At 45.1% G+C, this 25,775-nt stretch overlaps 1 protein-coding gene across 4 annotated transcripts in view; it reads left to right on the forward strand.

Moving 5' to 3' along the window:
- Positions 1 to 18,037, forward strand: part of LOC144491451 (solute carrier organic anion transporter family member 2A1-like) — a 450,593-nt gene extending 432,556 nt beyond the window's left edge. For 3 of the 4 annotated variants that reach the window (XM_078209279.1, XM_078209280.1, XM_078209282.1), the window contains one exon: positions 16,855 to 18,037. In XM_078209279.1, coding sequence (XP_078065405.1) covers positions 16,855 to 16,975 — 121 coding nt within the window. In that variant the 3' untranslated portion in view covers positions 16,976 to 18,037. The remainder of the gene's footprint in view (positions 1 to 16,854) is intronic. The other variant, XM_078209281.1, reaches the window with a different exon arrangement.
- The last annotated feature ends 7,738 nt before the right edge of the window (positions 18,038 to 25,775 follow it).

Consider the following 25,775-nt stretch of genomic DNA (forward strand, 5'->3'; position numbering starts at 1 on the left):
GTCTACTTCAATGCAAGGAGCATCCGAAATAAGGTAGGTGAACTTGGGGCGTGGATTGGCACTTGGGACTACGATGTTGTGGCCATTACGGAGACATGGGTAGAACAAGGACAGGAATGGTTGTTGGAAGTTCCAGGGTATAGATGTTTCAGTAAGTGTAGGGTAGCTGGTAAAAGAGGTGGAGGAGTGGCACTGTTAATCAAGGAGAGTGTAACGGCTGCAGAAAGGCATTTCGAAGGGGATCTGCCTACAGAGGTAATATGGGCTGAGGTTAGAAATAGGAAAGGAGCGGTCACGTTGTTAGGAGTTTACTATAGGCCCCCAAATAGTAATAGAGATGTGGAGGAAGAAATTGCTAAGCAGATTATGGATAGGTGTGGAGGTCACAGGGTAGTTGTCATGGGGGACTTTAACTTTCCAAATATTGATTGGAGCCTTTATAGGTCGAATAGTTCGGATGGGGCAGTTTTTGTGCAGTGTGTGCAGGAGGGGTTCCTGACACAACATGTGGATAAGCCAACAAGAGGTGGGGCCACATTGGATTTGGTACTGGGAAATGAACCGGGCCAAGTGTTAGATTTGGTTGTACGAGAGCACTTTGGAGATAGTGACCACAATTCGGTGTCTTTTGTTATTGCAAGAGGGAGAGGGCCATACGGCAGGGCATAGTTTACAATTGGGGGAGAGGTAATTATGATGCAATCAGGCGGGAATTAGGAAGCATAGGATGGGAACAAAAATTGTCAGGGAAAGGCACTAATGAAAAGTGGAACTTTTTCAAGGAACAAATACTGCGTGTCCTTGATAGGTATGTCCCTGCCAGGCAGAGAGGAAATGGCCGAGTGAGGGAACCATGGTTCACAAAAGAGGTGGAATGTCTTGTCAAGAGGAAGAAGGAAGCATATGTAAGGTTGAGAAAACAAGGTTCAGTTGGCTCGGTGGAGGGTTACAAGTTAGGAAGAAATGAGCTGAAAAAGGGGCTTAGGAGAGCTAGGAGGGGGCATGAGAAGTCCTTGGCGGGTCGGATCAAGGAAAACCCCAAGGCTTTTTACTCTTATGTGAGGAATAAAAGAATGACCAGTGTGAGGTTGGGGTCGGTCAAGGACGGCAGTGGGAATTTGTGCATGGAGTCAGAAGAGATAGGAGAGGTGATGAATGAATACTTTTCTTCGGTGTTCACCAAGGAGAGGGGCCATGTTTTTGAGGAAGAGAGGGTGTCACAGGCTGATAGGCTGGAGGAAGTAGATGTTCGGAGGGAAGATGTACTAGCAATTTTGAAGAAACTGAAAGTTGATAAGTCCCCTGGGCCTGATGAAATATATCCTAGGAGTCTTTGGGAGGCAAGGGATGAGATAGCAGAGCCTTTGGCATTGATCTTTGCGTCCTCACTGTCCACGGGGGTGGTGCCAGAGGACTGGAGAGTGGCGAATGTGGTTCCTCTGTTTAAGAAAGGGAATAGAAATGACCCTGGTAATTATAGGCCGGTTAGTCTTACTTCGGTGGTCAGTAAGTTGATGGAAAAGGTTCTCAGGGATAGGATTTATGACCATTTAGAAAGATGCAGCTCAATCCGGGAGAGTCAGCACGGATTTGTGAAGGGCAAGTCTTGTCTCACATATTTGATAGAATTTTTTGAAGAGGTAACTAAGTGTGTAGATGAAGGTAGCGCAGTTGATGTCATATACATGGATTTTAGTAAGGCGTTTGATAAAGTCCCCCATGGTCGGCTTATGAAGAAAGTAAGGATGTGTGGGATAGAGGGAAGTTTGGCTGATTGGATAGGTAACTGGCTATCAAACAGAAGACAGAGGGTGGTGGTGGATGGAAAATTTTCGGACTGGAAACCGGTTACCAGCGGAGTGCCACAGGGATCAGTGCTTGGTCCTCTGCTATTTGTCATTTTTATAAATGACTTGGAGGAGGGGGCTGAAGGGTGGATCAGTAAATTTGCTGGTGACACCAAGATTGGTGGAGTAGTAGATGAGGTGGAGGGTTGTTGTAGGCTGCAAAGAGATATAGATAGGATGCAGAGCTGGGCTGAAAAATGGCAAATGGAGTTTAACCCTGACAAATGCGAGGTGATTCATTTTGGTAGGACAAATTTAAATGTGGATTACAGGGTCAAAGGTAGGGTTCTGAAGAATGTGGAGGAACAGAGAGATCTTGGGGTTCATGTCCATAACTCTCTGAAGGTTGCCACTCAAGTGGATAGAGCCGTGAAGAAGGCCCATAGTGTGTTGCCGTTCATTAACAGGGGGTTTGAGTTGAAGAGCCGTGGGGTTATGCTGCAACTGTACAGGACCTTGGTGAGACCACATCTGGAATATTGTGTGCAGTTCTGGTCACCTCACTATAAGAAGGATGTGGAGACACTGGAAAGGGTGCAGAGGAGATTTACCAGGATGCTGCCTGATTTGGAGGGTAGGTCTTATGAGGAAAGGTTGAGGGAACTTGGGCTTTTCTCTTTGGAGCAGAGGAGGTTGAGAGGAGACTTGATAGAGGTTTATAAGATGATGAGGGGGATAGATAGAGTGAACGTTCAAAGACTATTTCCTCGAGTGAATGGAGTGGTAACTAGGGGGCATAACTATAGGGTTCATGGTGGGAGATATAGGAAGGATGTCCGAGGTAGGGTTTTTACTCAGAGAGTGGTTGGGGTGTGGAATGGACTGCCTGCAGGGATAGTGGAGTCAGAAACTTTAGGAACATTTAAGAAGCTATTGGATAGGCACATGGAGTACTTTGGGATGATAGGGAGGAAATAGCTTGATCTGGGTTTCAGACAAAGCTCGGCACAACATCGTGGGCCGAAGCCTGTTCTGTGCTGTACTGTTCTATGTTCTATGTTCTAAGATTCTATTGGAATGCTGTTCAGATAAATACAATTCCCACTTATTACCAAAAAATAGAATTTTAGTCACCCTCCAAATTACATCCAGTTTTTGTGTCTTCCGGAATATTCTGAGCCTTCTTTTCCTGTCTGGAACTTCTGTCTTCTTTAGTACTTTTGCTATTGTTGCGAAGTTGAGTTTGTGAAGTTGGAATTTGATGTTGGTAAATATGTAAAAAAAATTGTAAAAATGCGAGAGATAAGAAACATTGTGGGCCCAATTTTACCATTTTGATTCTAAGTGCTGAATCTGGGCGCAATTCGGATCCGACTTGGAAAACTGCTCTCAGGCGCCCCCATACGCACTTAGCCTGAAAACAAATTGTGCATCTGAACTGCGCTGTGGGCGGGGCTTATCGCACCTGAAATGCTGCAACTCCGATCGGAGCTTTGAACTGCGCATGCGCGGTGAAAAAAAAATTTTGAAAAGCACACCCGTCACATCGCTCCTGGGCCGCAAAAAGCGGATAAAGCGGCTCAGGAATGAAAAGCAGGAGCGATGGCCCCCACAGACATAACCCACCCCCAGAACATAACTGTCCGCCTTATCCACCCACCCCCCCGCTACCCAGACCGATTGCGACCTTCTGCCCCCCTTCCTCCCACCGATCACCCGCAGAGTAGCAGCAGACCCCCCTGCCCCCCCACTGATCGCCCGCAGAGAGCGATATGGCCTTCCTCCTCCCTCTCCCACCAGGGAACAATCTGGCCTCCCTCCCTCGCCAGAGAACGATCTGGCCTCCCTCCTCCCTCTCCCCCACCAAAGAATGATCTGGCCTCCCTCCTCCTCCGCTCCGCCCCCTCCTACCCCCCCACCAGAGAATGATCTGGCCCACCTCCCTCCATCCCCCCCACCTTGGATCTGAGTCAGAGAGCCATTGGAGGCTCTGAACTTACCTCTTCAGAAGCTGGAGCGCCCAAAACAGACCTTTGCCGAGCATGTCTGGATGTGCGAATGCAATGGTAAAGGGGGAAATGCTGATAAAGTTGGGCGGGCAGCCCATTAATTCAATTTAAATGCATGCAAATGCATTTAAATCACTGTTGCGCCTGTTTCGGGCGCGGTTCGGATCACGGCCATTTTCGGGTCTTGGTAAAATGGGCATCTGTGCGCGTGCGGATCGCGCTAATCGCCTCACGCCCGACTTTACCAAGTTTTGGTACCCAAAAAAGGGTGTGACATAATGGTAAAATCGGGGCCTGTGTGTTATCTTTAAAAGCTGGTGTTTTGTTTCAGTGCTTGGAGGTTTAAAATGCAAAGTACATTCAGAGTCCAAGCTGAAACACTTGTATCAAAAAGTCAAGCCGTAGTCTTGTCAAGGCAACCTTTTTTTTAATTTAGCCCAATCAATTTAAAGCAGGCACGCAGCTACCAAGAACCTATAAATTTTGAATTTGATGGTGTTGACAACACCACACCAATCCTATTGTAGGAAAATTGATTGGTCATCACAGGTGTAAAAGAAAGCGCAGGGAGGAAAAACAGGAGAGCAACTGAAGAACTGCCATCTCTCAAGCCTTGAGAGGGAGAGAGCAGCTCTCAACTCTGCCAGCTTCAGATATCTCTTAAGAGAACACACTACCTAACTAGCAAAAGGTATCAAATCAGAAAGAACTTAGAGGAATCAGCATGTTGCAGGTCGTACTTTTTTAGCATGTTCACATGACATACCCTATAAATATTTTATCTCTCTGGCTTCTTTACCAGATCATTCACTTGACTTAACTTCTCAATCTGATAGGGACCACTAAACCGTGCTTTGAAGGGATCGCCTACCACCATTACTTTATCCCCACGGGCAAACAAATTTTAGATTTTTTATCTGCTTCTTGCTTCATTAGCTGTTGTGCCACCTTCAAATATTGTCTCGCTAATTCACCCACTTTGCTTAATCTTTCTGTCACCTCAGATACATAATCCAACTGTGAGATCTCCAACTTCAGACCTACCAACTTTGCCTTAATTAATTTTACAGGTCCTCTTACTTTGTGTCCGAATATCATTTCAAATTGGGTAAACTGAGTCAATAGCAAATAATATAAATGAAATACCTTTATCCCAATCATTTGGGTAATCCTGGCAATAAGCCCTCAACATGGTCTTTAGGGTCTGATGCTACCTTTCCAATGCTCCCTGGGATTCAGGATGGTACGCACTCGATGAAAAGTATCTGATGCCTAAACTATCTATTAAATAATACCTCCTTTGGACCGTTGGTCTGACCGAACCTCCCTGGGTAATCCATATCAGGTAAAGAAAACAAGCAACTCCAGCACAACCTTTTTTGCCTTGACACTCCGTAATGGAATTGCCTCTGGAAACCTGATAGACACATCCATTACGGCTACTGGTTTCCACTTTCGATTTTAGGGAGGGGACCTACACCATCAATTATAACCCATTTAAAAGGTTCTCCAAATGCGGGAATTGGCATCAAAGGTGCTGGATTTATCACTGCCTGTGGCTTTCCTACCAGTAAGGCAAAATTCAACCACACCTTTATGTAATCCCCAGGTCAATAAAAATGCTTCTATATCTTAGCCTGAGCCTTCTTCACTCCCAGATGACCTCTGACAGGTAATTCGTATGCTACCACAATACTTCCTGTCTGCATTCTACTGGCAACACAATCTGGTGAACATCAGCCCATTTCTCATCTGCACTAACCTGCCACGGTCTCCATTTCCACCTTAAGATTTTATCCTTTTCTTTGTAAGAGCATTCTGAAATACACTGATTCCTTTTCTGTGTAGGCTTTATAATATAAATCCTCTATCATCTCATCTTTCTGTTGTAACTCCATTAATCTTTCAGAGCTAAGCACCTGCTTAGGTTTTTCCTTTACCATCTCATTAAGCAAAGTGGCAACTAACTGGATCTCAACTCCTTCATCTTTCTTTTTTGTTCTCCCTTCCTGCTTTAACTTATGGCTGTGGGATCTTGTCACCACACAGTCTGGAAAATTTCCTGGGTATTTTTCTTTTAGCTGCTCAGTTCCCTGGTTTTCTTTTGGCTTTTCCACTACAATGGGCATCACTCCCACCTGTGATCCAGGAATATACTTTCCAAGAATAAACTGTATTCCTGGAATAGCCAAATTTTCCATCACTCCCACTATCACTTCCTCAGTCTTTATTGGACTTTCTAGACTTATTTTGCACAGGGGAACACTACTCCCCTCTCCATTTATTCCATAGATTACCAATCTCTCGGGCAATATTTGAGAAGCAGTGCAAATATTTTCATCTCTTATTATTAGAGACAGACTAGCTCCAGTATCTCTCAATATTTTAACTTCTTCACCTACTCCCCCTGTTCTACCTGAGTAAATCTTACCCACACAGATGAAATCTTTGAAAAGACCAGGTGCTATCTTACCATCCAGCCCCTTACCTAGGCTGCGCACTCTCTTTCAACTCCTCGACTTCTCTCAGAATTTCTTTCACTGCCTTAACTAATCCCACGGGTTGAGCCTCTTTTACCACATCCTTTTTCCCAGTGTATTTCTTAAGCCACCAGCGCTGTGACTTCATGGGTCCTATTTTGATTCTAAGTGCTGGGCGGACTTGAAACTGGGAGTGTTTCAGATCCGACTTTTCAACCCATTCTCAGGTGCCCCCATATGCACTCTGTCTGAAAAAAATATCACCAATTCTGAACCACGCTGCAGGATCCACTTCTGCTTTATAACAGATTGGGGCTTGAGTCTGGGACTTGAACAGTTCTAGATCTTTAAATAAACCTTAAGTGAGAAGTGGAAAATCTGTTTAATTTCGGTGGCTTGTTGTCGGTTCAATCAAAAGTGGGGAAATGGCTGAAGAGATTCTGAGGTCGAAGATGCTTCCCAAATTTGTCAAGAAAGTTTAGAAAGACAGAAAAAGATGACACTTGTCGCATTAGCAAACAGGCTAAAATTGGGTTTAACCAGGGATAATAATAATTGTGTGCATTTCTGGTCACCTCACTATAAGAAGGATGTGGAAGCGCTGGAAAGAGTGCAGAGGAGATTTACCAGGATGCTGCCTGGTTTGGAGGGTAGGTCTTATGAGGAAAGGTTGAGGGAGCTAGGGCTGTTCTCTCTGGAGCGGAGGAGGCTGAGGGGAGACTTAATAGAGGTTTATAAAATGATGAAGGAGATAGATAGAGTGAACGTTCAAAGACTATTTCCTCGGATGGATGGAGCTATTACAAGGGGGCATAACTATAGGGTTCATGGTGGGAGATATAGGAAGGATATCAGAGGTAGGTTCTTTACGCAGGGTGTGGAATGGACTGCCTGCAGTGATAGTGGAGTCAGACACTTTAGGAACATTTAAGCGGTTATTGGATAGGCACATGGAGCACACCAGGATCATAGGGAGTGGGATAGCTTGATCTTGGTTTCAGATAAAGCTCGGCACAACAACGAGCTTTATCCCCGAAGGGCCTGTTCTGTGCTGTACTGTTCTATGTACAGACTCGATGAGCCGAATGGCCTCCTTCTGCACTATAAGTATTCTATATCTTCTATATCTATATTGTTTCTCATCTCTCACTCCACACTCTCATTTTCTGCACAATCCATCTCTCCACTCTCACGCTATTTCCCTCTGTCTCTCTCTCCATTTTCACTCTCACTGTGTTTCCCCTCAGACTTTCTCTCCACTCCCACTCCATGTTCCCCCTCAGTCTCTCACTCTCTGCTCTCACTCTCACGCCATTTCCCTTAGTCTCTCCCTCCACTCACACTCAGACTCAGTCTCACTCTCCACTCTCACTTGCGCAATCTCCTTTCCTCAGATTCTCTTTCCACTCACACTCTCACACATTTCCATTCAGTCTCTCTTTCCACTCATACGATCACATATGTTTCTTCAGTCTTCCTCTTCGCTCTCACTCTTGTTTCCCCCTTAAAGTGACAGTGAGAATGGAGGGAGAAACTGTTTCCCATCAGTCTCACACTCTTTCTCTCACATTCTCCCTCTGCTCTCACTCTCAGTTGGTTTCTGCTGAGTCTTCACTCTCCAGCTGTCACTCTTCCCCACAATCTCTCTCTTCACTCCCACTCTCACACTCTTTCCCACAGTCTCTCTCTCTCTCGCACCCTTTCCCCAGTCTCTCTCTCTCTCACTCTTGCACCCTTTCCCCAGTCTCTTTCTCTCTCTCTCACACTCTTTCCCTCAGTCACTCTATCTGTACTTGCTCTCGCACTCTTTCCCACAGTCTCTCTCTCTTTGCTCTCACTCTCGCACTATTTCCACAATCTCTCCCTCCACTTTCACTCTCACTTGGTTTCCGCTCAGTCTCTTGCTCTCTCACTCCACTCTGTCTTGCTCTCTCTGCCTCTCCTCAGCCTCTCTCTGTCTCTGCTCTCACTCTCCCTCTGTTTCCCCTTGTCTCTCTCTGTCTCTCTCTCTCTATTATGCCCCCTTGTAATAGCTCTCAATGTCACATTCATTCCCTCAAACTACCTCTCCACACTCCCTCTGATACAGTTTTCCTTAGTCTCACAGTATCACAGAGTGCTGAAAAGACCCTTCAGCCCATTGAGTCTCCACCAACACATGAGAACCATGTAACCTACTAACTTACCTACTAATTTAATTTAGCAGCACTTGGCCCATAGCCTTGAATGCTATGACATTCCATACACATCTAGGTACTTTTTAAAGGGTGTGAGGCAACTCACCACCATCATCCTCCCAGGCTGTAAATTCCAGACCACCACCACCCTCTGGATAAGAAAGTTTTTCCTCACATCCCCCCAAACCTCCCAAACCTTGAACTTGTGCCCCCTCGTGACTGACCCTTCAACTACAGGACAGCTGCTCCCTATCCACCTTGTTCATGCCCCTCATAATCTTGTACACCTTGATCAGGTCGTCCCTCAGTCTCCTCTGCTCCAGAGAAAATTACCCAAGCCTATCCAACCTCTCTATAACTTAAATGTTCCATCCCAAGCAGCATCGTGGTGAATCACATCTGCACCCCCTCCAGCACTTCACATCCTTCCTATAATATGGTGACTAGAACTGCACACAGCACTCGAGCTGTGGCCTTATCAAAGTTCTTTACAACTCCCACGTGACTTCCCTGCTCTTGTAATCCATGCCTCGATTGATAAAGGCAAGTGTCTTTTTCACCACCCTACTAACATGCCCTTCTGCCTCTAAGATGTATGGACAAACATGCCAGGGTCTCTTTGTTCCTCAGAACTTCCTAGTGTCATGCCATTCATTGAATACTTCCTTGTCAAATTACTCCTTCCAAAGTGTTTCACCTCACATTTTACAAGGTTACATTCCTCTCCCACTTATCTGTGCATTTGACCATCCCGTCTGTATCTTCTTGTAGCCCAAGACACCCAACTTCACTGTTAACCACCCAACCAATCTTTGTCATCTGCAAATTTACTAATCCTTTATCCTTCACACATTTATATAAATAACAAACAATAGGGGACTCAGCACAGATCCCTGTAGTACGCCACTGACATTGGCTTTCAGTCACTAAAGCAGCCTCATCACCTCTGTCACCTACAACTAAGCCAATTTTGAATCCACTTTGACAAATTACTCGATATCCCATGTGCATTTGCCTTCTTTACAAGTCTCCCATGTGGGACCTTGTCAGAGGTTTTTGCTTCCTTCTCTACTCTCACATTTTTCCCTTCTGTCTTTCTGTCCGCTCTCACTCTCACACACTTTCCCTCTCTTTCAGATCTCACTTTCACACCCTTCCCTCACTTTCTTTCTCCGCTCTTAATCTCCCTCAGTTTCTCCTCAGTCTCTCTTTCTCTGCTCTCACTCTCACATTCACATTCCTTCCCTCTATCTCTCTCCACTCTTCTCTCACACTGTTTCCCTTATTCTCTCTCTCATCACACCCACTCTTACTCTTTTCCTCAGTCTCTCTCTCCATTCTCAATTGGTTTCCCCTCAGTGTCTATCTCTCTCCACTGTCACACTCATTCACTCAGTCACTCTCTCCACTCTCACTCCCACATCGTTTTGCTCATTCCCTCTCTCCGTTCTCACTCTCAACTATTTCCCACATTTTCTCTCTGCCCAGTGAAGCAGTTGAGGCTACCTCATTGAATATTTTAAGGCAAGGATAGATAAATTTTTGAACAGTAAAGGAATTAAGGGTTCTGGTGAGCGGACGAGTAACTGGATGAGTCCGCGAAAAGATCAGCCATGATCTTATTGAATAGCGGAGCAGGCTGAAGGGGCTAAATGGCCTACTCCTGCTCCTTGTTATCGCCATGCTCACTCTCTCACTCTTTCCCGCACACACTCTCGGCTTTCACTCTCATCTGTTGCACTCTTACTCACACGTAATTTCTCTCATTCTCTCTCTCCACTCAAATTCTCACTTGGTTTCTGCTCAGTCTCTCTCTTGCTCTCTCTCTCCACTCTCACTCACACTCTTTCCTCTGTCTCCACTCTGACTCTCAGATTGTTTCCCCTCTGTGTCTCTTGCTCTGCTCCCATTCTCAGTCTCCCTTTCCAGTCTCGCTCTCACATGATTTCAGTCTCTCTCTCCAATTTCACTCTCTCTATCCCTCCAGTCTCTCCCTCTCCATTCCCAATCTCACATTTCCCCTTGGTCTCTGTCTTCAATATCAGTCACACACTGTTTCCCTCAGTGTCTCTTTCTCTTTCTCCACACTCACTCACAAACTTTTTCCCTCAGTCTCTCTCTCCACTCTCACTCACCCTCCTTCCCCACATCTCTCACTCCCATTGCCCTTTGTTGAACCGTGTTGATCTTGTTGTCCACATGGACTTTAGCAAGGCTTCTGACAAGTTACCGCATGGTAGGTTGTTCAAAAAGGTTAAATCTCACAGGATCCAGGGTGAGGTAGCTAAATGGATACAAAATTGGCTTGATGACAGAAGCCAATTTTGTACAAAGTGGTTGTAGAGGGTTATTTTTCAAACTGGAGATCTGTGACCAGTGGTGTGTCTCAGGGATTGGTGCTGGGGCCACTGTTATTTCTCATTTATATAAATGATTTGGATGAGAATATAGGAGGCATGGTTAGTAAGTTTGCAGATGATACCAAGATTGGTGGCATAGTGGACAGTGAAGAAGGTTATCTCGGATTGCAGTGGGATCTTGATCAATTGGGCCAGTGGGCTGATGAATGGCAGGTGGAGTTTAATTTAGATAAATGCAATGTGATGCATTTTGGTAGATTGAACCAGGGCATGACTTACTCAGTTAATGGTCGGGTGTTGGGGAGAGTTACAGAACAAAGAGATCTAAGGGTACAGGTTCATAGCTCCTTGAAAGTGGAGTCACAGGTGGACAGAGTGGTGAAGAAGGCATTCAGCATGCTTGGTTTCATTGGTCAGAACATTGAATACAGGAGTTGGGACATCTTGTTGAAGTTGCACAAGACATTGGTAAGGCCACATTGTACAATTCTGGTATTGTAGAAAGGATATTATTAAACTAGAAAGAGTGCAGAAGAGACTAGAAAGTCATAGAAACCCTACAGTGCAGAAACAGGCCATTCGGCCCATCGAGTTTGCACTGACCACAATCCCACCCAGGCTCTACTCCCATATCCCTACACATTTACCCGCTAATCCCTCTAACCTACACATCTCAGGACACTAAGGGGCAATTTTAGCATGGCCAATCAATCTAACCTGCACATCTTTGGACTGTGGGAGGAAACCGGAGCACCTGGAGGAAACCCACGCAGACACGAGGAGAATGTGCAAACTCCACACAGACAGTGACCCAAGCCGGGAATCGAACCCAGGTCCCTGGAGCTGTAAAGCAGCAGTGCTAACCACTGTGCTACCGTGCCGCCCTAGACTACCAGGATGCTACCAGGACTTGATGGTTTGAGTTATAAGGAGAGGCTGGATAGACTGGGAACTTTTTATCTGGAGCGTAGAAGGCTGAGGGGCGATCTTATAGAGGTCTATAAAATAATGAGAGGCATAGATCAGCTCGATATCTTTTCCCAAAGGTAGGGGAGTCTAAAACTAGAGAGCATAGGTTTAAGGTGAGAGGGGAGAGATACAAAAGGGTCCAAAGGGGTACTTTTTTCACACAGAAGGCGGTGAGTGTCTGGAACAAGCTGCCAGAGATAGTAGTAGAGGCAGGTACAATTTTGTCTTTTAAAAAGCGTTTAGACAGTTACATGGGTAAGATGGGTGTCGAGGGATATGGACCAAATGCAGGCAATTGGGACTAGCATCAGGGTTTAAAAAAAGGGCAGCATGGACAAGTTGGGCCAAAGGGCCTGTTTCCGTGCTGTAAACCTCTGTGACTCTATATTAACAATAAGAGTTTTAACAGCACCAGGTTAAAGTCCAACAGGTTTATTTGGTCGCAAATGCCATTAGCTTTCGGAGCGCTGCTCCTTCGTCAGATGGAATGGATATCTGCTGTGGAGATGGGCATCTCCACATCACTCTGAATCAAAGCATGTTGGGATGTTCCAAGTTCACGAAAGGTACTATATAATTCCATTAGGCAAATACATACACTGTGAAGACAAAACTGAGCAGCAACATAAGCATCAAACATAATGTAGATGTTGGAAATCTGAAATCAAAACAATATTTTGAAAATATTCAGCAGATGTGACAGCTAATGATCCAGTCAGTGATCATTCATCATAACACATTAGTTCCAATTCTCTTCTCACACTTAGTGGTGCACTACGGCTGACTTTTATTTGTTTCCTTCGCCAATAATTCCTGGAACAGGTCGTTAGTCTGTTGCCAGGGGCCGATAGCATGGCTGACCAGGTGTTGCTCCTGCTCTTACTGCTAGCCATTGCCACAAATTATTACCGAATTTAGAACATAGAACAGTACAGCACAGTACAGGCCCTTCGGCCCTCGATGTTGTGCTGAGCTTTGTCCGAAACCAAGATCAAGCTATCCCACTCCCGATCATTCTGGTGTGCTCCATGTGCCTATCCAATAACCGCTTGAAAGTTCCGAAAGTGTCCGACTCCACTATCACAGCAGGCAGTCCATTCCACACCCCAACCACTCTCTGAGTAAAGAACCTACCTCAGACATCCCTCCAATATCTCCCACCATGAACCTTATAGTTATGCCCCCTAGTAACAAGCTACATCCACCCGAGGAAATAGTCTCGGAGCGTTCACTCTATCTATCCCCCTCATCATCTTATAAACCTCTATTAAGTTGCCTCTCATCCCCCTCCACTCTAAAGAGAAAAGCTCTAGCTCCCTCAACCTTTCCTCATAAGACCTACCCTCCAAACCAGGCAGCATCCTGGTAAATCTCCTCTGCACTCTCTCCAATGCTTCCACATCCTTCTTATAGTGAGGTGACCAGAACTGCACACAATATTCCAAATGTGGTCTCACCAAGGTCCTGTACAGTTGCAGCATAACCCCACGGCTCTTAAACTCAAACCCCCGTTAATAAACGCGAACACACTGTAGGCCTTCTTCACGGCTCTATCCACTTGAGTGGCAACCTTCAGAGATCTCTGGACATGAACCCCAAGATCTAGCAATTCTGGAAAGGGTAAAAATAGATAAGTCCCCTGGGCCGGATGGGATTTATCCTAGGATTCTCTGGGAGGCTAGAGAGGAGATTGCAGAGCCTTTGGCTTTGATCTTTGGGTCGTCATTGTCTACTGGAACTGTGCCAGAAGACTGGAGGATAGCAAATGTTGTCCCCTTGTTCAAGAAGGGGAGTAGGAACACCCCTGGTAATTATAGACCGGTGAGCCTTACTTCTGTTGTGGGCAAAGTATTGGAAAGGATTATAAGAGATAGGATTTATAATCACCTGGAAAGGAATAATTTGATTAGGGATAGTCAGCACGGTTTTGTGAAGGGTAGGTCGTGCCTCACAAACCTTATTGAGTTCTTTGAGAAAGTGACCAAAGAGGTGGATGAGGGTAAAGCGGCTGATGTGGTGTATATGGATTTCAGCAAAGCGTTTGATAAGGTTCCCCATGATAAGCTTTTGCAGAAAATACAGACACACGGGATTGAGGGTGATTTAGTGGTTTGGATCAGGAATTGGCTAGCTGTAAGAAAACAGAGGGTGGTGGTTGATGGGAAATATTCATCCTGGAGTTCAGTTACTAGTGGTGTACCGCAAGGATCTGTTTTGGGGTCACTGCTGTTTGGCATTTTTATTAATGACCTGGAAGAGGGCGTAGAAGGATGGGTTAGTAAATTTGCGGATGACACTAAAGTCGGTGGAGTTGTAGACAGTGCGGAGGGAAGTGGCAGGTTACAGAGGGACATAGATAAGCCGCAGAGCTGGGCTGAGAGGTGGCAAATGGAGTTCAATGCGGAAAAGTGCGAAGTGATTCACTTTGGAAGGAGTATCAGGAATACATAGTACTGGTCTAATGGTAAGAGACTTGGTAGTGTGGATGAACAGAGGGATCTGGGTGTCCATGTGCATAGATCCCTGAAAGTTGATAGGGTTGTTAAGAAGGCGTATGGTGTGTTAGCTTTTATTGGTAGCGGGATTGAGTTTCGGAGCCAGGAGGTCATGTTGCAACTGTACAAAACTCTGGTGCGGCCGCATTTGGAGTATTGCGTATAGTTCTGGTCGCCACATTATAGGAAGGATGTGGAAGTGTTGGAAAGGGTGCAGAGGAGATTTACCAGGATGTTGCCTGGTATGGTTGGAAAATCGTATGAGGATAGGCTGAGAGGCTTGAGGTTGTTTTCGTTAGAGAGAAGAAGGTTATGAGGTGACTTAATAGAGGCATACAAGATGATCAGAGGATTAGATAGGGTGGATAGTGAGAGCCTTTTTCCTCGGATGGTGATGGCTAACACGAGGGGACATAGCTTTAAATTGAGAGGTGAGAGATATAGGACAGTTAGAGATAGGTTCTTTACTCAGAGAGTAGTAAGGGTGTGGAATGCCCTGCCTGCAGCAGTAGTGGACTCGTCAACATTAAGAGCATTCAAATGGTTATTTGATAAACATATGGATGATATTGGAATAGTGTAGATTAGAGGGGCTTTAGATTGGTTTCACTGGTCGGCGCAACATCGAGGGCCGAAGGGCCTGTACTGCGCTGTTATGTTCGATGTTCTATCTCTCTGTTCCTCCACATTCCTCAGAACCCTGCCGTTGACCCTGTAATCCGCATTCAAATTTGTCCTCCCAAAATGAATCACCTCGCACTTATCAGGGTTAAACTCCATCTGCCATTTTTCGGCCCAGCTCTGCATCCTATCAATGTCTCTTTGCAGTCTACAACAGCCCTCCACTACTCCACCAATCTTGGTGTCATCAGCAAATTTACTGACCCACCCTTCAGCTCCTTCCTCCAAGTCATTGATAAAAATCACAAATAGCAGAGGACCCAGCACTGATTCCTGTGGTACACCGCTGGTAACTGGTCTCCAGTCTGAAAATTTTCCATCCACCCTCTGTCTTCTATGAGATAGCCAGTTACTTATCCAATTGGCCAAATTTCCCTCTATCCCACACCTCCTTACTTTCTTCATGAGCCGACCATGGGGAACCTTATCAAATGCCTTGCTTTCGTATCCATGTATACATAGAAACATAGAAAAACTACAGCACAAACAGGTCCTTCGACCCCACAAGTTGTGCCGAACATATCCCTACCTTCTCGGCCTACCTATAACCCTCCATCCTATTAAGTCGCCTGTACTCATCCAGGAGTCTCTTAAAAGTCCCTATTGAGTTTGCCTCCACCACCACTGACGGCAGCCGATTCCACTCACCCACCACCCTCTGTGTGAAAAACTTCCCCCTAACATTTCCCCTGTACCTACCCCCCAGCACCTTAAACCTGTGTCCTCTCGTAGCAGCCATTTCCACCCTGGGAAAAAGTCTCTGAGAGTCCAACATCAACTGCTCTACCTTCATCTACACACTTAGTTACCTCCTCAACGAATTCAATCAAATTTGTTAGGCAAGACTTACCCTTCACGAGTCCGTGTTGACTATCCCAGATTAAGCTGCATCTTTCCAAATGGTCATAAATCCTATCCCTCAGGACCTTTTCTATTCACTTACCGACCACCGATGTAAGACTAACCAGCCTATAATTATCAGGGTCATTCCTATTTCCTTTCTTGAACAGAGGAACAACATTCGCCACTTTAATTGTAATAGTATTACAATTAAATAAAGGTAACTATAAAGACATGAGGGAGGAGCTGGCCAGAGTTGATTGGAAAGGGAGCCTAGCAAGGAAGACAATGGAACAGCAATGGCGAGAGTTTTTCGGGGTTATTTGGGAGGCACAACAGAAATACATCCCAAGGAGGAGGAAACATCCTAAGGGGTGGACGAGGCATCCATGACTGACGAGGGAAGTCAAGGACAGCATAAAAGCAAAAGAAAAAGCATACAAAGTGGCAAGGATTAGTGGGAAGCCAGAGGATTGGGAAGCCATTAAAAGTGAACAGAGGAAAACCAGAAAAGCAATAAGGGGAGGGGGAAGATGAAATATGAGTGTAAGCTAGCTAGTAAGATGAAAGAAGATAGGAAGAGTTATTTTCAATATATAAAAGGTAAGAGAGAGGCAAAAATAGACATTGGACCAGTGGAAAATGAGGCTGGAGAAGTAATAATAGGAAACAAAGAAATGGCAGAGGAACTGAATAGTTACTTTGCATCAGTCTTCACGGTGGAAGACACCAGTGAGATTTGCTTACAATTCCAATGAGACAAGATGTGACTGAGAGAGGGAGGAGATGGAAGGTCTAATCAAAGCATGACAACCAACACAGTTTCCATTATAATTTGGACATAGGAATTTATTGTGGTGAAAGTTCGGCACTGAAATGTAACAAAAACAGGAAGAAGGTTGCTGCAGAATACAAGTGTAACATTAAGATAATGTATTGCAGATATTCTAAGCATCTCTATAAAGATCCTATGTTTTACTTCTGTAAAGATAAAATATTGTACTTCAAGCGTGGTAGTAATATAAATTAATTTGTCACTATTTTGATGTTTCACAGGTACTTGGGTCTACAAGTTGGGTATAACATCCTTGGTGTACTGCTTTTATTGATCGCTGGTTGGAAAGCAAAGATGTTCAGTACACGTAGAGTTGCTGCACAGAACACAGAAGCAGCATAAAGTTCCACTGAAGATTTAACAGGAACAGATGCGACCAAATCTCAATGATCAATGAACAGATTTTTTTTGTATTTGCATAATTTACTTAACAGTGCTTTAACTTGTACAACTGATTAATTCAGGGAATTTCAATTGTTAAAATTAATAGACAAAGAGAATAACTAGAACAGTGTGAAAAACCCTGATTAATAACTTACATTTACATAATACACCTAACACATTTAAACATTCCAAGGCATGTCACAGGAGCTTTACCAAAAAATAATGACACCCAAAGCATGGTCACAGAGGTAGGTTGTTTGGAGCATCTTAAAGGAGAGAGAGAGAATTAGAAAGACAGAGGCTTAAGAAGTGAATTCCAGAGTCAACTGTGGCAGCTGAAAGCTCAATTGCCAGTGGTGGAGTGATAAAAATTGGGATGCTGAAGAGGCCAAAAATGAATTTCAGTAAGTTCTAGGGCTGGAAACAGTTAAAGGAATAGTGGGGAGGGGGTTGGGGGAGGGGGCGTGGGCAGGGCAAAGAGTGGGGGCGAGGTCATTGAAACCATGAATGAAATTGTAATATTTTCAGACAAGAAGCATGTCAGCTAATGGGGAATGAAACTTGGTGCAAGTAAAAAATCCGAAAGAAACGAAATTATAGTTGCAAATGCTGTGATAACAAAAAGAGTCATAGAGGTTTATAGCATGGAAACAGACCCTTTGGCCCAGCTTGTCCATGCTGCCCTTTCTTTTTTTTAAACCCCTAAGCTAATCCCAATTGTCCACATTTGGCCCATATCCCTCTCTACTCATCTTACCCACGTAACTGTTCAAATGCTTTTTAAAAGACAAAATTGTACCCGCCTCTACTACTACATCTGGCAGCTTGTTCCAGACACTCACCACCCTCTGTGTGAAAAAATTGCCCCTCTGGATCCTTTTGTACATCTCCCCTCTCACCTTAAACCTATGCCCTCTAGAACCATAGAAAATTACAGCTCAGAAACAGGCCTTTAGGCCCTTCTTGTCTGTGCCGAACCATTTTTTGCCTAGTCCCACTGACCTGCACTTGGACCATATCCCTCCACACCCCTCTCATCCATGAACCCGTCCAAGTTTTTCTTAAATGTTAAAAGCATTTACCACTTTATCCAGCAGCTCATTCCATGCTCCCACCACTCTCTGCGTGAAGAAGCCCCCTCTAATATTCCCTTTAAACTTTTCTCCTTTCACCCTTAACCCATGCCCTCTGGTTTTTTTCTCCCCTCGCCTCAGTGGAAAAAGCCTGCTTGCATTCACTCTATCTATACCCATCAAAATCTTATACACCTCTATCAAATCTCCCCTCATTCTTCTACGCTCCAGGGGATAAAGTCCCAACCTATTCAATCTCTCTCTGTAACTCAGCTTCTCAAGTCCCGGCAACATCCTTGTGAACCTTCTCTGCACTCTTCCAACCTTATTTACATCCTTCCTGTAACTAGGTGACCAAAACTGTACACAATCCTCTAAATTCGGCCTCACCAATGCCTTATATAACCTTACCATAACACTCCAACTTTTATACTCGATACTCCGATTTATAAAGGCCAATGTACCAAAGGCACTCTTTACGACCCTATCCACCTGTGATGTCACTTTTAGGGAATTCTGTACCTGTATTCCCAGATCCCTCTGTTCAATTGCACTCTTCAGAGTCCTGCCATTTACCCTGTACGTTCTACTTTGATTTGTCCTTCCAAAGTGCAATATCTCACACTTGTCTGCGTTAAATTCCATTTGCCATTTTTCAGCCCATTTTTCTAGTTGGTCCAAATCCCTCTGCAAGCTTTGAAAACCTTCCTCACTGTCCACTACACCTCCGATCTTTGTATCATCAGCAAATTTGCTGATCCAATTTACCACAATATCATCCAGATCATTGATATAGATGACAAACAACAATGGACCCAACACCGATCCCTGCGGCACACCACTAGTCACAGGCCTCCACTCAGAGAAGCAATCCTCCACAACCACTCTCTGGCTTCTTCCATTGAGCCAGTGTCTAATCCAATTTACTACCTCCTCATGTATAACCTTCCTAACTAATCTCCCATGAGGGACCTTGTCAAAGGCCTTGCTGAAATCCAGGTAGACAACATCCACCGCCTTCCTTTCATCCACTTTTCTGGTAACCTCCTCGAAAAACTCTAATAGATTGGTCAAACATGACCTACCACACACAAAGCCATGTTGACTCTCCCTAATAAGTCCCTGTCTATCCAAATATTTGTAGATCCTATCCCTTATCACACCTTCCAATAACTTGCCCACCACCGACGTCAAACTTACTGGCCTATAATTTCCCGGATTTCTTTTGGAACCTTTTTTAAACAATGGAACAACATGAGCCACCCTCCAATCATCCGGCACCTCCCCCGCGAATACTGACATTTTAAATATGTCTGCCAGGGCCCCTGCAGGTTCAACACTAGCTTCCCTCAAGGTCCGTGGGAATACCCTGTCCGGTCCTGGGGATTTATCCACTCTGATTTGCTTCAAGACAGCAAGCACCTCCTCCCCTTTAATCTTTAAAGGTTCCATGACCTCCCTACCTGTTTGCCCTATTTCCGTAGACTCCATACCCGTTTCCTTAGTAAATACGGATGCAAAAATCCCATTTAATATCTCCCCCATTTCTTTTGGTTCCATACATAGCCGACTGCTCTGATCTTCAAAAGGACCAATTTTATCCCTCACTATCCTTTTGCTCCTAACATACCTATAGAAGCTCTTTGGATTTTCCTTCACTCTGTCTGCCAAAGCAACCTCATGTCTTCTTTTAGCCCTCCTGATTTCCCTCTTAAGTAGCTTCTTGCATTTTTTATACTCCTCGAGCATCTGATCTGTTCCTTGCTGCCTGTATATTTCATACAACTCTCTCTTCCTCTTAATCAGTGTTACAATCTCCCTCGAGAACCAAGGTTCCTTATTCCTATTTACTTTGCCTTTAATCCTGACAGGAACATACAAACTCTGCACTCTCAAAATTTCTCCTTTGAAGGCCTCCCACTTTCCATTTACATCCTTACCAGAGAACAGCCTGTGCCAATCCACACTTCCCAGATCCCTTCTCATTTCATCAAATTTGGCCTTTTTCCAGTTCAGAACTTCAACCCGAGGACCAGATCTATCCTTATCCACGATCAGGTTGAAACCAGTGGCATTATGATCACTGGATCCAAAGTGTTCCCTCGCACTCACATCCATCACCTGCCCTAACTCATTTCCCAATAGGATTTCCAATATCGCATCCTCTCTAGTTGGTACCTCTATATACTGATGTAGAAAATTCTCCTGAACACATTTTACAAACTCTACCCCGTCTAAACCTTTAACAGTATATATATGTGGAAAATTTAAATCCCCTACTATCACAACTTTGTGTTTCTTGCAGTTGTCAGCTATCTTTCTGCTGATTTGCTCCTCCAATTCTCGCTGACTATTGGGTGGTCTATAATACAACCCCATTAATGTGGTCATACTTTTCCTGTTTCTCAGCTCCACCCATAGGGCCTCTGTAGACAAGCTCCCTAATCTATCCTGCCTGAGTACCGCTGTAACATTTTCCCTGACCAACAATGCCACCCCCCCACCTTTTATCCCTCTGCCTCTATCCCGCCTGAAACATTGGAACTCCGGAACATTGAGCTGCCAGTCCTGCCCCTCCGGTAGCCAAGTTTCACTAATGGCTATAATGTCATATTTCCATGTGTCTATCCACGCCTTCAGCTCATCTGCCTTCCCCACAATACTCCTGGCATTGAAATGGACACACCTCAAAAGGTTATTTCCACCACACTCAATCCTTCCATTTGTGATTTTACTTGAACTAACCTGTCTTTTTACCCCTGCTCCACTATCTGCTCTGGCACTCTGGTTCCCATCCCCTTGCAAATCTAGTTTAAACGCTCCCCAATAACACTAGCAAACCTCCCTGCAAGTATATTGGTCCCCTTGTAGTTTAGGTGTAACCCGTCTCTCTTGTACATGTCCCACCTGCCCCAGAAGAGGTCCCAATGATCCAAGAATTGGAAACCCTGCCCTCTACACCAGTTCCTCAACCACATGTTCATCCGCCCAAGCATCCTACTCCTACCCTCACTGGCACGTGGTACAGGTAGCAATCCTGAGATTACTACCCTCGGGGTCCTGCTTTTTAACTTCCTTCCAAGCTCTTTGTACTCACTCTTTCGGACCTCCTCACTCTTCCTACCTACGTCATTTGTACCGATGTGTACCACGACATCTGGCTGGTCACCTTCCCACTTTAGAACGCTGTGCACGCGATCAGAGACATCCCTGACCTTGGCACCCGGGAGGCAACAAACCATGCGGGAGTTTCTGTCCCGACCACAGAACCTCCTGTCCGTACCTCTGACCATTGAGTCCCCTGTCACTACTGCTCTCCTCTTCTTCATCCCACCCTTTTGCGCTGTAGAACCAGACTCAGTATCAGAGTTCCGGCTGTCGCAGCTTGTCCCAGGTAAAGCATCTCCCACAACAGTATCCAATTCAGTATACCTGTTGTGGAGGGGTATGGCCACAGGGGAACCCTGCCCTGCCTGTCCTTTCAAATTTCCCTTTCCTCTCTTTACAGTAACCCAATTTCCTGTGCTCTGCTGCTTAGGTGTAACTATCTCCCTAAAGCTACTGTCTATAAACTCCTCATTCTCCCAAATTAGATGGAGGTCATCAAGCTGCAGCTCCAGTTCCTTCTCACGCTTTGCTAGCAGCTGCAGCTGGATGCATTTTTTGCAGGTGTTGTCGTCAGGGATACCGGAGGTACTTACTAACCATGCCTCCTATATTCTCATCCAAACCATTAATATAGATGAGAAATAACAGTGGCCCCAGCACTGATCCCTGAGGCACACCGCTGGTCACAGACCTCCAGTTTGAAAGGCAACCCTCTACAACCGCTCACTGTCTTCTGTCAAGAAGCCAATTTTGTATCTATTTAGATACCTCACCCTGGATCCCGTGAGATTTAACCTTTTGCAACAACCTACCATGCGGTACCTTGTCAAAGGCCTTGCTAAAGTCCATATCGACAACATCAACTGCACTGCCCTCATCTACCTTCTTGGTTACCCCTTCAAAAAACTCAATTAAATTTGTGAGACATGATTTTCCACTCACAAAGCCATGCTGACTGTTCCTAATCAGTCCTTGCACCTCTAAATGCCTGTCTCTCAAAATACCTTCCAACAACTTATCCACCACAAATGTGAGGCTCACTGGCCTGTAGTTCCCAGGCTTTTCCCTGCAGTCCTTTTTAAACAAGGGCACAACATTTGCCACCCTCCAATCTTCAGGTACCTCACCCGTGACTATCGATGATTCAAGTATCTCTGCTAGGGGACCTGCAATTCCCTCCCTGGCCTCCCACAATGTCCTGGGATACACTTCATCAGGTCCCAGGGATTTATCGACCTTGATGCGCTTTTGGACTTCCAGCACCTCTTTCTCTGTAATTTGTACAGTCCTCAAGACATCACTATTTATTTCCCCAAGTTCCCTAAACATCCATGCTTTTCTCAACTGATGAGAAATATTCATTTAGGATCTCACCCATCTCTTCTGGATCCACACACTTTGTTGATCCTTAAGAGGATCCCTTGTTACTCTTTTGCCCTTTATGTATTTGTAGAAGCTCTTTGGATTCTCCTTTGCCTTATCTGCCAAAACAATCTCGTGTCCTCTTTTTGCCCTCCTGATTTCTCTCTTAACTCTACTCCTACACCCCCTATACTCTTCAAGGGATTCACTTGATCCCAGCCGCCTATGCACGTCGTGTCCCTCCTTCGTCTTCTTGACTAGGGCCTCGATATCCCGAGTCATCCAGGGTTCCCTACTTCTGCCAGCCTTGCCTTTCACTCTAAGAGGAACGTGCTTACCCTGAACCCTGGTTAACAGGGAAAGCTAAATGTCGATGAACTGAAAAGGCTTAACTCTTTAAGGTAAGCACTTAGGCAACAAAAGGGCCAACATGCTCAACTCGTTGAGAAGAGCACTTAGCTGAAATATCATCGTTCTCCCTAAAATGACTCAAAAACCATCTTTAGAAATAACTGCAGAATCACCCAAAATGCTCAACTCATTGCAATGATCACTTCATGGCAATTACAACACTCTTCCCCAAAATGACACCTCCAACCATATAGACTTTAAGTCAGGAACTGTATCTCGTTCAAGGGCTATGATACTATCTTTGTCAAGACTACTACACCTCCTCCCTTTTTACCCACCCTGTTTCAACGAAAAAAGCTATAGCCCCGAATGTTGAATATCCAGTCCTGTTCTAGCTTGAGCCACGCTTCTGTCAATGTGACTATGTCATATCCCCCAGAGCAATTTCTGCTTCCAGTTCCCCAATTTTGTTCACTATGTTCAGTGCTCATAAGATATAGGAGAAGAAGTAGGCCATTTGGCCCATTCGATCATGGCTGATCTGCTCCTCATCCCCATTTTCCTGCTTTTCCCCATAACCCTTCAACCTATTGCCCATTAAAAATCTGTCTAATTCCTCCTTAAATTTACTCACTGTCCCAGCATCCACCACACTTTGGGGTAATGAATTCCACAGATTCACAACCCTTTGGGAGAAGTAGTTGCTCCTCAACTCTGTTTTAAATTTGCTACCCCTTATCCAAAGACTATGGCCTCTTGTCCTAGAAAGCCCCACAAGAGGAAGCATCTGCTCCACATCTACCTTATCCATTTTTATATTTTCTTAAATACCTCAATTTGATCTCCCATCATTAGAACATAGAACAGTACAGCACAGAACAGGCCCTTCGGCCCACGATGTTCTGCCGAGCTTTATCTGAAACCAAGATCAAGCTATCCCACTCCCTATCATCCTGGTGTGCTCCATGTGCCTATCCAATAACCGCTTAAATGTTCCTAAAGTGTCTGACTCCACTATCACTGCAGGCAGTCCATTCCACACCCCAACCACTCTCTGCGTAAAGAACCTACCTCTGATATCCTTTCTGTATCTCCCACCACGAACCCTATAGTTATGCCCCCTTGTAATAGCTCCATCCACCCGAGGAAATAGTCTTTGAACGTTCACTCTATCTATCCCCTTCATCATTTTATAAACCTCTATTAAGTCTCCCCTCAGCCTCCTCCGCTCCAGAGAGAACAGCCCTTGCTCCCTCAACCTTTCCTCATAAGACCTACCCTCCAAACCAGGCAGCATCCTGGTAAATCTCCTCTGCACTCTTTCCAGCGCTTCCACATCCTTCTTATAGTGAGGTGACCAGAACTGCACACAATATTCCAAATGTGTTCTCACCAAGGTCCTGTACAGTTGTAGCATAACCCCACGGCTCTTAAACTCCAACCCCCTGTTAATAAAAGCTAACACACTATAGGCCTTCTTCACAGCTCTATCCACTTGAGTGGCAACCTTTAGAGATCTGTGAATATGAACCCCAAGATCTCTCTGTTCCTCCACAGTCTTCAGAACCCTACCTTTGACCCTGTAATCCACATTTAAATTAGTCCTACCAAAATGAATCACCTCATATTTATCAGGGTTAAACTCCATTTGCCATTTTTCAGCCCAGCTTTGCATCCTATCTATGTCTCTTTGCAGCCTACAACAGCCCTCCACCTCATCCACTACTCCACCAATCTTGGTGTCATCAGCAAATTTACTGATCCACCCTTCAGCCCCCTCCTCTAAGTCATTAATAAAAATCACAAAGAGCAGAGGACCAAGCACTGATCCCTGCGGCACTCCGCTAGCAACCTGCCTCCAATCCGAAAATTTTCCATCCACCACCACCCTCTGTCTTCGATCAGACAGCCAGTTACCTATCCAATCGGCCAACTTTCCCTCTATCCCACACCTCCTCACTTTCATCATAAGCCGACCATGGGGGACCTTATCAAACGCCTTACTAAAATCCATGTATATGACATCAACTGCCCTACCTTCATCAACACACTTTGTTACCTCCTCAAAAAATTCAATCAAATTTGTGAGGCACGACTTGCCCTTCACGAATCCGTGCTGACTATCCCGGATTAATCCGCATCTTTCTAAATGGTCGAAAATCCCATCTCTAAGGACCTTTTCCATCAATTTACCAAGATAGTACAGCTCAACACGTGGCTAAACAGCTGGTGTAGGAGGGAGGGTTTCAGATATCTGGACCATTGGGACAGGTGGGACTTGGACAAGAAGGGCGGGTTTCATCTAAACTGGAGGGCCATAAATATTCTGACCAGGAGGTTTGCTAGTGTCACATGGGAGGATTTAAACTAGTTTGGCAGGAGGGATGGGAACCAAAGCAAAGGTGAATGAACTGAAGGGGAACTAGAGAGTAGGGCCAGTATGACTCAGAGGAAGAGCAGGCAGCGTGTCGTTTCTAATCAAAGAGGATCTGGTGGACTGAAGTGCATTTGTTTCAATGCGAAAAGTGTAACAGGTAAGGCAAATTAACTTAGAGCTTGGATTAGTACTAGGAACTATGATGTTGTTGCTATTACAGAGATTTAGTTAAGGGAAGGATAGGATTGGCAGCTTATAGTCCCAGGATACAGATGTTTCAGGTGAGATAGAGGGGGATGTAAAAGGGGTGGAGGAGTTGCACTACTGGCTAAGGAGAATATCACAGCTGTACTGCGGGAGGACATCTTGGAGGACTCATACAGCGAGGCGATGTGGGTAGAGCTCAGGAATAGGAAGAATGGCCTCCCAACAGATATGTAGGCAGATTTTGGCAAGGTGTAAATGTAACAGGGTTGTTGTGGTGGGA

The sequence above is a fragment of the Mustelus asterias genome, chromosome 3 (assembly GCF_964213995.1).
Source record: "Mustelus asterias chromosome 3, sMusAst1.hap1.1, whole genome shotgun sequence".
Taxonomy (NCBI): domain Eukaryota; kingdom Metazoa; phylum Chordata; class Chondrichthyes; order Carcharhiniformes; family Triakidae; genus Mustelus; species Mustelus asterias.